Here is a 14,063-nt window from a genome sequence, read left to right on the forward strand (position 1 = left end):
ACAAACAAAGACAAATGGTGGCATACGGTAAACACACACATTGGCCAGACAAAGTAGGCATGGTAACAATGAAGAAAACACGATCATTAATTCAACAATGCCAAGAATTTCAATTAAGCGAGCTATAAAACCTTTACAACAACACATATCCTCCCAAGACATCAAATATTACCCCACCAACATACACTTAGAAGGAAAAAAGGTGAAATACAAAAGAAAACCCTGCATTTTTCAATTCAATCCAATGCCATCTGTGGCCGAAATGATGCTTTAAAAAAACATATGCCAAGGAAACGGTTGTTTCATGTGCCCATGTCTAGTACTGACTAGATGGTCCATGGGCAGACTAGTTCACATAGCAAAATAAATGAATGGTGCAAATTTAACATGGATGAACATGTACTGAACTGTGCAACCTTTTTCCCTTGCAAAAGATAAAAAATGAAATGCAAAATAATAACTAGGCCCCTACTGAAACTCCAGGCCACCCACCACAATCAAATGTAAAAATTGAATAAAAGTACAAATAAATGCTAGTGCATGCCCTCTATCAAACAAACAACACTCTTATACAAATTCTTTTCAATTTGTGATATCACAAAAACAAAGTCCCTACAATCCAAGGGTGTATATATACAGCAGGAATTGCCGACAGAGAGAGTGCGCCTTCTACCTCGAAATCCAAGTAAAAAGGAGACAGACAAAGCACTGGGAGGAGCCTGCTGTAAAGGAACAGGAAGTTGGAGACTCTGTAGCACTTCCTTCAATAAAATAAAAAAAATGCTCTTTGCACTAAAAAACAACCTGAACGGTCCGTTGGAGTAGAATATTCACTTGAAAACGCCTTTTCAAGTAGAATTAGCTGCTTCTCGAATAGAAAATCTGCTCAAAAAGCAGCCATGACTGCTCGCCAGCATCACAAAAATGGTGCTGGAAGGCTCTGTGGTGACCGGAAGCCACCTGAGCAGGCAGCAAATCTCGCATACGCATGCTATCGGCCTGCAAATCTCATTCCTGTGGGCACCTAAACAACTCTTGCACATGCAAACGGAGAAAAAAATCCCACCATACACCAGATGGTGGGAATTAGCATGTACTCCGTGTTACACGCATAGGGGCATATTTATACTCCGTTTGCGCCGAATTTGCGTTGTTTTTTTCGACGCAAAACTAACTCCATATTTATACTTTGGCGTTAGACGCGTCTAGCGCCAAAGTCCATGGAATTAGCGTCATTTTTTTGCGTGAACACCTTCCTTGCGTTAATGATATGCAAGGTAGGCGTTCCCGTCTTAAAAAATGACTGCGATGCTATTGCGTCGTATTTATACTCCCGGGCAAAAATGACGCCCGGGAGTGGGCGGGTCTAAAAAACCTGCATTTGCGCCGGATTTTAGCACCTGGGTCAGGGCAGGCGTTAAGGGACCTGTGGGCTCAGAATGAGCCCAGAGGTGCCCTCCCCTGCCCCCAGGGACACCCCCTGCCACCCTTGCCCACCCCAGGAGGACACCCCCAAGGATGGAGGGACCCACCCCAGGGACATTAAGGTAAGTCCAGGTAAGTATTTTTTTAAATTTTTTTTGTGGCATAGGGGGGCCTGATTTGTGCCCCCCTACATGCCACTATGCCCAATGACCATGCCCAGGGGACAGAAGTCCCCTGGGCATGGCCATTGGGCAAGGGGGCATGACTCCTGTCTTTGCTAAGACAGGAGTCATTTCTATGGGGGATGGGCGTCGTAAAAAAATGGCGCAAATCGGGTTAAGACGATTTTTTTGCCTCAGCCTGACTTGCCCCATTTGTGGACACCCAAACGCAATTTTTCCCTACGCCGGCCCTGCCTGGTGTACGTGGTTTTTTTTCACGCACACCAGGCAGCGCCGGTTGGCTAACGCCGGCTAACGCCATTCAATAAATACGGCGCCCGCATGGCGCTTCAGAATGGCGTTAGCCGGCGCTAATTTTTTACAAAAAGTATAAATATGGGCCATAGTGTGGAGTTATCAAATTCTGCAAACTTCGCCAGAGGAGCAGAATTTTTCACCTACACCTAATTTAAATATTTGTATTTTGTGGTGCATTTAAATGTTTCAAACAGGATTTATGTAGCGCCGCTAATTACCCGCAAGGGTATTCAGGTGCTGAGGTACAAGCTGCTCAGGGCAAGTTGTGTGGGTAATTGTAAATGTAACCCCTTTTAAAGTCCAATACTTTCCCTGTTGCATAGATTAAAGTGGGGATAGTAAATATAGACCCTCTAAAGCCCAACACATTTTCTAGTGCTGTGTTTTATGGATTGTTATTTTTTATTTTGTTTAATACAAAATGTTCAAAGTATTGCAACAATTACAATGTTCCTGCTGGGATGACCGGCGGGAACAGTGCTACGATATTGACCTCGGCTCCTTTACGGGAGCAGAGGCCAGTATCTTACCACAGAAGCACAATTGGAATGTGCTCTGTCTGCAAAGCAGACAGTACACATTCCAATGGTGCTGGACAGGGGAACCCTAGGCATGGGAAGTGCAGAGGCCCCCCCGGTGGCCCTCAGCACTCTCTTTCTGCCACCTTTTCCATGGCATGGAACCCTCCAGGGAAAGGCTGGCGGAAAGCTGAGTACAACTCAAACTGTCGTCAGCCCATCGGGAATGATCCTGGCGGTGACAGTGATCTCCTCTTGGGTCTGCCCACCAGGTTTGTAATGTGGAGGTTAGACCGTCTGGAGTGCAGCGGCCCAACTATCATTGCGAGTGTGGCGGTCCTCGGACCGCCACACTCGTAATGAGGCCCTATATCTTTGGTAATAAACTACAATCTATAACTTCTCTTAAGGGGCTTTGATTGCTCCAAAACCACATCATATTTTTCAGCTACATAAGCTAATCTTTCACAAGCTTGTACTGTATGTTGAGTAATGTCTTTGCACATGAACCGCAATTTGCCTTCTGTATAAGTTTCCAATTGGGCTGTATTTAACGTTTGTAATATAATTTCAGTTAATTCTAATTTCAGTCTGGGCACATTTAATGATCTCTCTCTCTCTGGGGTCTCTTCTATTATTGCATTACAATTTGTTAAACCTGTCGCACCTTCAGGACTCAAATTATGTACCCACTCATTCATTTGCTGTGCAGTGAAGCCTCATAAACTCACAAGATTATTCTGCAATACGTCTGCTCTTGACAGACCTACAGTCTGCTGATGTGGGGTACTAAAAATGTACATGTTCTCTGGCGTGTTAAAGGGTACGCCTCCTTGTGGAGTGCTGCAATTAACGTTCAAGATCTGCTTTGATCTGGGCACAAAATAGGGTGAGGCTCTCTGAGGAAACCACACATCAGAGTTAAATCCTGTCCGACTTGTCATTGGGTTTGGATCTGCAATTCGTGCAGGGGTCAATAGTCTCATAAGAGATCCCATTCTTGCCATCTCTGAATTGTTAAAATAAACTGTTATCTGTGCGCCAATTGGTGACATTCCAGTGAATGTGACTGGTGTATCAGGAACTGTCTGGACATTTAACAAATGCCCATTGCTTCCAGACGTACCTGGAGCATACAGGGGAACAATGGGACCTATAGTCACAGGAATGGTTAATGCATCTGGATAATATAATTTGTCTGATTCTGAGGCATTGTCATTTCTACACTATGTCCTGTTAAGACAATACTAAAACTATGTTCTGTTTAGGATGGATAAACATTTGGAATTGACTTACCTGGACTAACCATTTTCACAGGTTGATTCAGAATTAAATTTGGCACAGGCGGATTCACATAAGGTGTCTGCACCGTCTGGTTCACATTAGAATTTGGCAAAATCTGATTCACATTAGGACTTGCCACAGGCTGAACTGGTTGATTTGCTTCAGGAATCTTTGTCACTGATTTGCTGGTGTACCTGGTGCTATCTGATTCAGGGTTTGTGCAACTGGAGCAGTAGGCATGTTCGGGATTACATTTTGTGCAGTTTCACTTCTTGCTCCTACCTCAACTGAATGGTATGGAGGCGTAAAATTTAGGAAGATCTGATTTATAAACTCATCATCTAAATTACTCTCATATGTAACTGTAGCTTAATAGCTGTTGTATGTGCTGCTTTTCCTGTCCTTTTCCTAGTCTTGGGTTTAGTGCCTTCCCCATCTTCACTAGAAATTGCTGGATACATTCTAACTTCCTCAAATATGTCTGCTCTCCATATATTCTGTTCTGCATCCCATCTTGCCTCTCCAAGTGTCTTGATTGCTTTTTGCATTCTGGTCTCATATTTAGTAGTCATTTGCTATGAGTCCCAAATACTAAATGCTTCAAACTGTGCAGGTCTTGGAAGCGGTTTCATCTCATGAAGCATTCACTTCAAATTATCTAGAATTCTTAAAAGTTCCATAACAGGGAAATAGTAATGTACCTTCTTTCTCAGTAATCTTGCACCATTGATCAAGAGACAAACATGCCTTAAAACCTTTTTAAGAATATACATAGTGACCTGGAGTACCTTCAAGTGTCATCTCTATACCCTCTCTAAATGGAATAAACACATCTACTTTTAAAGCACTTTTTAACGCTTTAAAGAACTTAATTTTAATCAAATTCCAATAAGTCACAATACCTTTACGTTTAGTAAAATACCTTTACGTTCAAATCAGGTGGTAAATTCAATCCCACAATCCTTTTCTCTCGATGTTATCAACAAATGGCAACACAGCACTGTCCACCAATACCAGCGAGTCTTCACACCAACCGACCAATACTAGCATGGTACAGAATGGCGTCATACTTACGTCTTTCAGCAATGCAGTCCCTTCGCAACTGTCTCTCACACACATCTAATGCAGAATATTGCGCACAAAACCAACAAACTGTTTGCACACTACAGGATAGGGATTCAAACACTTCCAAACTGTACAGAGATGCTCTTTCCGGTTGTAGCTTTCACAATTACACAATGAGTGAAACTTGACCAGCAAACCTCACTCCAGTTGAGACAGATCCTCCATTCGCTTTCAGGATTCACTTAATACCAACCAAAACTTGCAAGCATTCAAGGAAAACTATTGGCACTATCAAGGCCGTCTCATGAGAACCTCACTGCAGACAATAAATTATCCAAGCCTTCTACACTTGTGCTTTATCCCGCGATCTTAGGCCTCAACGGGCCCGTCAAGAACAGTAACAATCGCAGACATTTTTTAGCAGCAAGCGCCACAATCAAACAAGTATGATAACTCCACAAAACACTTCACAACATCACTCTTTAGCCCAGACATTCAATCCAAAAGCAAAGCAAGCGCAAAACCCTATTAATACTCACACATCTTTCTCCTGCAGGAACAACGCTGGAACTTCAGCAGTATTTGTAATGTACCATGGGACAGAATGTGGAGTGGGAAAAATGTAGACTGAACAATCGCATGGGGCGAATCGTATCCCCCTAACACCATACTTAAATGGGTTTCCCCCCCCCCCCCACCCCCCCCCCCCCCTTATGGGACAAATCATCAGTCTGCTACCAGATCTGATTGAGCATTTTCTTCCTTAGCAGGAATCAATATCCAACGAGGTCAACGGATCTTTGGATGCAGCATAAAGGGATGGAAAAACTGAACAACAAATCTTAATACAAACCTATTATTTTATAAAGTATGACCCATGTGGCCATGCAATAAAAACTCCAGTCAGGAATAAAGTTAAGGGGTTTTATTACAAACTTAGGCTCAAAATCATGTAGACAATTCTCAAGACAAAATTATAAAGATACAGAATCACCAAGGGTTGACAATGGCAATGAAATAAGTTCCAGCCAACTAATGGTAAGAGAATTAGGCATGCAAATAATATGAAACAGAACATCAATAAAATTATCTGATGGACAGAAAACAAGTGTTGCTCAGTTTTAATAAGCATTAAAAAAAATCTAATTATTGAGGTTCAGCTTAGTTTGGACAAGGGAAAACCCTACAGATTATCCAATCAGGAAATAACATGTGCTGGGCAGAACACATGTGGGCAAAAGACAAAAAAGGACAAAAAGGGCAAAAAGCATTTGTAAAAACAATGTAATCTTGGGCTACAGGTCACTAATTAAAATTGGTAAAACGTAAGTAAAAAAGGGAAGTGTCAGCATATCAGAAGCTCATTCAAGAGTCTTCTTCTTTGGGTTGGGGAGATATCTCTAAGTCTCAGCAATATATTTCAATGGGGGCAAGGGCAGAGGGGAACATACCTCTCAGAGTCCATGCGGCGCAGCATTCAGGATACAGGGCAAAAGAGTTCTGCTTCCTCCTCTTGGGGATTCTTCTTCTCCTGGTTTTGAACAAAATAGAGCTGGGCATCGATATAGTAAAGTTCATAAGGCAAAATGACTAGTCAGTTCACCAGTCCACCTGACGTTGAAGGGGCAACATCCAACAGAAATCGATCATGCGACTCCAACGTGAAACATTAGCATGGTTCCCACTTTTGTCATGAGAATGGTGTCCACCTGTACACTTCCACACAAGATTGAAACAAAGAAATATTTTGTCAGTCCACAGTCCAGGATGTTCCATTCTCACGGACATTTTCTCATACTCTATGTGTAGAACAATACTTGAATTGAGGAAGAACCTCAAGACGTAGCTCTTCGGATGAGGCCCCTCCCCTACCCCCATCGCTTTGAGACCCTCACGGGTGAGTAGCCGCGCTATACAAATACTGATTGATTGAACAATAGGCATCTTTTTACCAAGCTAGCATTCTCTTAGGAGCAAATTCTCAAAGAAGGTTAACAAGATGGCTTGCATTTTCTGCATAGTCACAAATACAGGGATTAGCAGGCCTCACTTAGGCTAATGCACGTGAAATAAAACAGCACATTAATCATTCGACGAATACACATTTTAATATGGAAACTATCATTTCAGCAGTAATACATCTTCATTAGCATTCAGGTTACAGAACCTTTAGAAAAAAATAACTTTGTCAATACATTTCCATTAGTGTGGCGCAAAACTGCATTTCTCTATATCTGCATACCAATTTAAAACACTTTACATCAAAAATCTAATATTGTTTCAATGCAGGCTCCTAGTTTAGACTCTAAAATATAACCTAATGACAGATTAATTCTCCAAATGTAATTTATTCTTGGTACCATCTAAGTTATAGTGATTGGTCTAAGGTGGATGCACACTAACATGGCTTCTCAGACATCACTTTACAATCTAAAACTATTAATACTTTGTTTAACATAATGCATAAAGTGCCATGGCTAGATGATCACTGTGACATGAGGGACAGTACTAACATTTCTGCTACATCAGAATGTTGGTGGGTTTGGGCACAGACTTTTTGGGGGATGTTTAAGTGGCAGAGGAAAAAAATGAAATACAAGTTTGCCAAGTCATGCTTGTTACTAGCCTGAAGGAGGATTGCCATCCATTGGTTGCATTTGTCGGGTCCGTCCCTGGTGAAATGATAAAAAGATGTCCTTGACTGGTCACTGGCACAGATACTACACTTGAGAACATTTTTATTTTACTGTACCAGTGCCTCAGTCGTGTAATGCAGGGGCTCTCTTCTAAAGAGCATGTGGGTTTCCTAAAATATTTGCAAGATTTTTACAGCACGGATATCGCCAATTCCTTGGCCTTTCGGCATATGATGTTCTCCTGGGCAGAATTATGTCTGCAACAATTTATACAAGGGGGGGTTTTTATGTCCACATGGGGAGTATTTTAACCTGCCCGCAACCTCAGTAAATGCTAGTGGTGAGGTTATAAGATATGAGTTTTCCTTATAACAAGTAAATTCTACGGTGTGGCGGATCTTGTGGCCCTCCAATTGGGGTTTCCAGTGTAGATTCAGGGGAGCCTGTTCCATGCAAAATATTCAGGATAGTTATATAAGAAAATGTTAATACAATGAGGGGTATATTTACTAAAAGTCCAGACAACACAGGGCAGCAAGCAAAGTTGCTGAGCTGTGTTAACAGGAGAGAGCTGATCAGTCAATTCAACAATCGAACATTTAAAGAGTGCAACAAATCACCCGTGAGCGTCTGAAAGCACTGGAACTGTAAGCTGCTGGGTGGAGGTATGATCATTCGAACATCCAGGTCTTTAGTTCTCTTCTGAATTGCTGGAGTGACAGTGTGCTCCAGAAGTGCAGGGGGAGGTTGTTCCAAGCCTTGGCTGCCAGAAGCAAGAAGGAGCCTCCTCCGTTGTTGGCTCGACAGATCCGTGGGGTGGTTGCGAGCGAGAGGGAAGCTGATCGGAGGTGTCTGGTCGGTTGATGAAAGGTCAGGTGTTTGTTGATGTATGCTGGTCCTTTGTTGTGCAGGGCCTTGCAGGTATGGGTCAGCATCTTGAACTGGCATTTCTTCTGAATCGGGAGCCAGAGTCGTTTTTTGAGATGGGGTGTGATGTGGGTCCATCTGGGGAGATTAAGTACGAGTCTTGCAGCTGAGTTCTGTGTTGTCTGGATCCCTACGTAGAGCGTGTTTCCATAGTCCAGTCAGCAGGTGATGATGGGATGCATGGTGGTCCTTTGGGTTTTTGCTGGGAGCTACCTGAAGATCTTACGGATCATTTAAAGGGCATGGAAGCAGGCAGATGAGACTGCATTGATTTGTTTCTTCATGAATAGTTTGCTATCCAGGATAATGCAGAGGTTTTCGGGTGTGGTGTGTTGGGGTGGGGGGTGCCGAGCTCTGTGGGCCACTATGTGTCAGTCCATGTCGAGGTGTTGTTCCCAAAGATGAGGACTTCCATTTTTTAGGTGTTGAGTTTGAGACAGTTGTCCTTTACCCAGTTTGCTACGTTCATCATTCATCTGTGGAAGTTAGCTTTTGTGGTGGAGGGATCTTCAGACAGTGAGAGGATGAGCTGTGTGTCGTCAGTGTAGGAGATGATGTTGAGTCCGTGTGTTCTGACATTGACTGCCGGGGGGGGGGGGGGTCATATAGGTGTTGAAGAGGGTTGGGCTAAGGGACAATCCTTGGGGGACTCAACAGGTGATCTTCTTGGGCTCTGAAGTGAATGATGGGAGACTGAGCTTTGGGTTCTGTCAGTGAGAGACAAGGGGATCCATTTGAGTGCAATATCTACTAAAATAGCATGCTCTTCAGCTCTCTTTCTGCCCTTGCACACTTGACACTGTCCTAGTGCCAATGCAGGCACCCTTTATCCATGGTGCAAAGATTCCTATGTTACAGGCAGGGTTGTTTTGTGCGGGATGGGATAACTTCATGCACAAAAACAATCCTAAGAGGCAATTTCCTCTTTCTATGAGTGATGCATAATTCATCATGCATTGAAAGAGGAAGTAACAAAGAGAAATAAACATTATTCTTTTTGTTAGGCCATGGTGAAGATGGCATACTATTTTGGTGCAATCCCAGGTTCGCTGATTTCAGTAAATTTGGGACTGCATCATGGGAATGCCTATGCTGCACCCATGGAATGCCTACCACTAAAACATTTCTGTACAAAGTCATGCAAGGCGGCGCAAAATGCCTCTTGCGTGGCTTTGTGAATCTTACTTACGACTTTGCATTGCCTTGTGTTGCCTTGCATGAGGCAAGGACAATGCAAAGGCTTAGTAAATCTGGGCCAGAATGTGGATGAACCTCATATACAAATTAGTTATCTGGAAAGGTATGGCATGGATTTATCGTTCTATTTAGGACCAAAGAGGGACATCCCCAGTTTACAGCATTTTATGATTTTTGCACCGCCCTTGCTGTTAGTAAAATACATTTTAACCACTACAATGACAATAAAGTATCTAGTTTATTTTGATTGCATTGTAGTACTTCATACTCCTGATGAGGCTTTGAAGCCCATTTGTTGTCAGGTAGCAAACTTTGCGATGTAAGTGCTTTGGATGAAAAAGCATGACTCTATCATATGCCTTTTGTGGCAGGGTTTTGATGTTACATATGAGGATCAGAGTTGTGCACATGATGCATCTTTGTCACTGTGCCTTATTGTGCACTGAAGCAAAAAGGAATGAAATATAGGACATTTAAGCATCAGATGCTAGAATATGGATGGATAGCAAGTATTTTTAAGTGTGGTGTGGCTGATGTGGGAACTGTGTTGGTATTGTGCATGTCTGGCAGAGACCATAGATATGGTCTTGCAATAAACGTGTAGCTTTCATTATCCATGAAGTGGAGCAAAGCAGAGTGATAGCTGTGCATATGTACTGTTGGATTTATATTGCACTTCATATCCTTGAATATGCCAGCAAGCAATCGATTCACATAAGGTTCCTGAGTGCCTTGCCGAGGTGCATGGTTGGTAGGGTGACAGTTGTAGTTAGGCCTGTGTGGCAGCTAGGACAGAGTCTGGTGCTCTGACAAACCTTTAGACATTGCTGATTATGGGTACTGTGGGATCCATGTTAAATCCTGTATGTTTGTTTTTTACAGAGAGAGCGAGTGGAGGCCATCCTCATGGACGACAGTGGACTCACTTTCAAGAGGACCACCTGAACCTTCCATGAGAAAAGGATATAGGAGACAGGGTGTATTAGCCAGGCACTGAAAAGTGTCACAGAAAAGTCCATTGAAAGACCCCTCAACACAATGTGAACGTATTGGAGAAGTCCTATGTCCCTCTGGGCTTCTGCACTTCAGATTCAAAGCAGTGCTATATCTGATCACCGGTTCTACAATCAGGAGGAGTATTAAAAAATGCATTGAATTAGAAACTAAAGGCACAAGAAATCAAAGTTAGGGAAATGTATTCTTTATGCATAACGTTGTGTCCATATTCCCTTTATGTAACCAGTGAAAGATGGCATCACCATGGAATTGGTATCCACAGGCGCCTATTGCTTGGAATCTGGCTAAGATGACATTAGTTTCTGTTATAAAAAATAAATGTCCATTGCCTTAAGGTGCTGTGATTGCTTTCCAGGCAAGAACAGTGGACTGGGTATGTTCAAGCAAATATTCACAGAGGAAAGGATTGTAGCTCCAAGCTTCCTTCTAGCAATGCCTGTGCCCTTACTCAGAACCACTGTGTGGCTGTTCACCTTATGAAAGTCTTAGGAAGAACGAGCTCATACAGAATCACTGCACACAGAAATTGCCTTTAGCCCTCCATTTTCCAGGATCTTGAGGTTATAATGGACTAAAATGGTACAGGCACATTTGTTCCATTTTCTTTTGTGCACATGTGGCCAAATATACTTACACATGAAAGTGTAGTGGTGTCACATTCATTAGAACTGCATGGATTAAAAAATTACGGAACAATCCTGACATGGAGAGAATTTGTGTAGGTCACTTACTATTGCCAAACACAATAAGTAGGGAGGGAGAAGAAACGTCACCATTCGGGTGTCCTCTCGATATCAAGTGCACAACAATATAATTTGGTGCTGGATGTCACTTGTAAGGAGTGCACTCTGGACTGGGTTGACCATAAGAAGGTTGGCAAACCAGCCTAGAACACAACTCAAAGGGTTTAGAGAAGTTACTTAATCGCATATAAATATTGCGAGTGAGCAGGCATGCTCCTCAAAAGAGCCCCCATATAACTGATTCATAGTCATCATCAACGGGTCTTGTGATATTGTTAAGTAGGAGACTCGTATGAAATTAGCGGTAAGCTGACTCCAGTTGCATCTTATTACATTATGAAGTGCACACAGTTGTTGTCACCATCACGAAGTAAATCCTCAACTCTTGTTTCTGGCCCTCAAGCACAGTGCAGCAATGTGCAAATCATGCAGAGGTGTTTGAAGGAAAACGTTTAACCAACATCCAGATCTTGTAACACAGTGCTTTGCTAAAGAGTGTAGTATCTTACTTATAGTTAAATATAAGCCCCACAGATAATTGAATTTACATGTTTTGCCATGTTAGGATCCTCTGAACCAGTGACTTCTTCAGGACCTATCCACTCATCATATGTTGAAACAATACTCACAAACATTTCAGTAAAATGATCAGACCACTGACACCATGCCTGAAGCATATCAGGTATCTGGCACTTCACTGTCTTCTTGCACCTAGGGTTCCAGAATTTTGCACAAGGAGTTTCCTTTCTTGTGCATCAATCTTTTTCCGTGGAACCAGAGGATAGTTGCAGTCAGCTGGGATGGTGGTGCACTAGATGCTTTGTGTTGTATCCTGGCCTGATTTACAAACTCTTTGTATGCACCCAAACAAGAGAGCGCCCCTGACGTATTACTCCCATCGTCGGATTTTGGTGTTGTGCACTGCTGTACTAAACAAATACCAGTATGATTGCAGATTCTGAACAGTTGTAAGTGTCCCTCATTGAATGTGTATGAAGTACATTAAATGAGTGATAAGGATGCACAGCCATTCCCTCCTTTGTACATATAGGAATGAGTGTATCTGTGGTCTAGTGCTTAATTTGCTAACCTTGGAGATTTAGATCCATGTTCTAATCCTTTTTTGGCAGACATCTCTAATAAATTGTTTAAACATGGGAAAATCCCTATCTCCCTGTGCTCAAATTGTAAATATGTGTAATGTAAATACGTGTAAACTAACTGTACTGAGTGTTGCCTCATACTGCCCTGACAATGTATCACCCCCTCCACCACATACAGTTTTATTTCATGTGGTCTCTTCCGCATCCCGCACACTACAATGATCTATGTCTTGCGGCTCATATTCAACAAGATCCACCCACAACAAAGTGAAAAGTGGTCTGCTGTTCCAGTGAGTAAAGTTCTAATCGGGTTCGACTGCCTAAAGGGACACAGGGCCTGTCCGGTTTTCATTAAGTTTGTGCAATCTTAGGTAAACTTGATTTAGGTTTTTTAGTTGTAAAACATTCACTATTTAGTCTCTGCTTACAAATGAAACAGATAGTTGCATTTCTGAAAGCCCTGTGCAAGGCTTATAACAAAGTGTCTTAATTTAGAAACACATGCAAGTAGACACAACAAAAAACACCCTGCTGAAAAGGTCAAAGTAGAACATATTTTTTCAGTTAAAGTAACATCTCCGTGTAATCAAGGCCTTAAAGGCCGCAGGAGAATCACAAAAAGCTTTGCTGCAAAGACAAAATACATTTTCGTGATTACATCGTTGTTTGAACTGGACAAGGGAGTTTCTACTGAGAGTTGCACACACATTTCACACTGCAAGCAATCTCTTTTCATTATGGGATGTCATGCTTTTCCAGAATCAAGGAAGTATTAAGATATTCTAGTGGCATCAAAAGTGTTCCCTACTGACCAGGATATTGGGTGCTATGTCTGTGATAGGAAGTGTGGCTTCAAAGCCATCATACTTCTTCGTGATAACTGTCTAGACCTTGATACTATTAGGTGGTGTGGAGGGTGGCACTAGATGGAGTGTAACATCTTGATTACAGCCACGATAAAGAAGGACTATCCAGCCAGGATTATTACACTGAAAAATACCATAACACTTTATTAATGCCTTTAAAGTATCACATTCTAAAAAGTTAAATACATCATGTATTACGTAATTCATAAATAATGAGAAATGTATGTTTTAACAGAAAACACTGTTACAATGAAATCCACAGATCTCATATTATACACGATCTCTGTGCTGTTCACAAACTACAGTTCATGATACACATTGATACAACCCTCTCGTACAGAAAACGAGGGACCGCTGATAACCTGTTGAGATTCACACCCATGATGCTTCGCGCCTGAGTTGCCCATTGCTGAAATAATTTACCCCCGATGACTGCGGGGTATGTTGCAGAGATACTAATTTAGTAAGTGCTCTCCCACCAAAACCTTTAACTCTTTATGGCGCTTTTTGTGAACTAAGACTGATACAAAAACTGTAAATTCAGATTAATATCAAACTTCTATTAAATTTATTAAACCTTTAATAAAATGTCTATTACTCAATAATGTTTCTAGTAGAGCTTTTACTTCATTGTCACTGGTTGTATAAACAATTCTAGAATATTTACCTTAGAATCTTCTAGTTGTGGTTGAAAATGTCCAACCCTAAAATTCCAGTGGTAAATGGCTTAGGGAGCAAGGTATAGCTTCCTGTTTAGGGCTAGGTATTGTGGGTTCTGAGTCTCAGATATGATGTAGGGTCTT

General features: G+C 42.0%; 1 protein-coding gene across 1 annotated transcript in view; it reads left to right on the plus strand.

The window, feature by feature from the left end:
- Positions 1–13,860, plus strand: part of LKAAEAR1 (LKAAEAR motif containing 1) — a 95,360-nt gene extending 81,500 nt beyond the window's left edge. The window contains exon 4 of the mRNA XM_069243227.1: positions 10,414–13,860. Within this exon, the coding sequence (XP_069099328.1) occupies positions 10,414–10,476 (63 nt within the window). The 3' untranslated portion in view covers positions 10,477–13,860. The remainder of the gene's footprint in view (positions 1–10,413) is intronic.
- The last annotated feature ends 203 nt before the right edge of the window (positions 13,861–14,063 follow it).

The sequence above is a fragment of the Pleurodeles waltl genome, chromosome 7 (assembly GCF_031143425.1).
Source record: "Pleurodeles waltl isolate 20211129_DDA chromosome 7, aPleWal1.hap1.20221129, whole genome shotgun sequence".
Taxonomy (NCBI): domain Eukaryota; kingdom Metazoa; phylum Chordata; class Amphibia; order Caudata; family Salamandridae; genus Pleurodeles; species Pleurodeles waltl.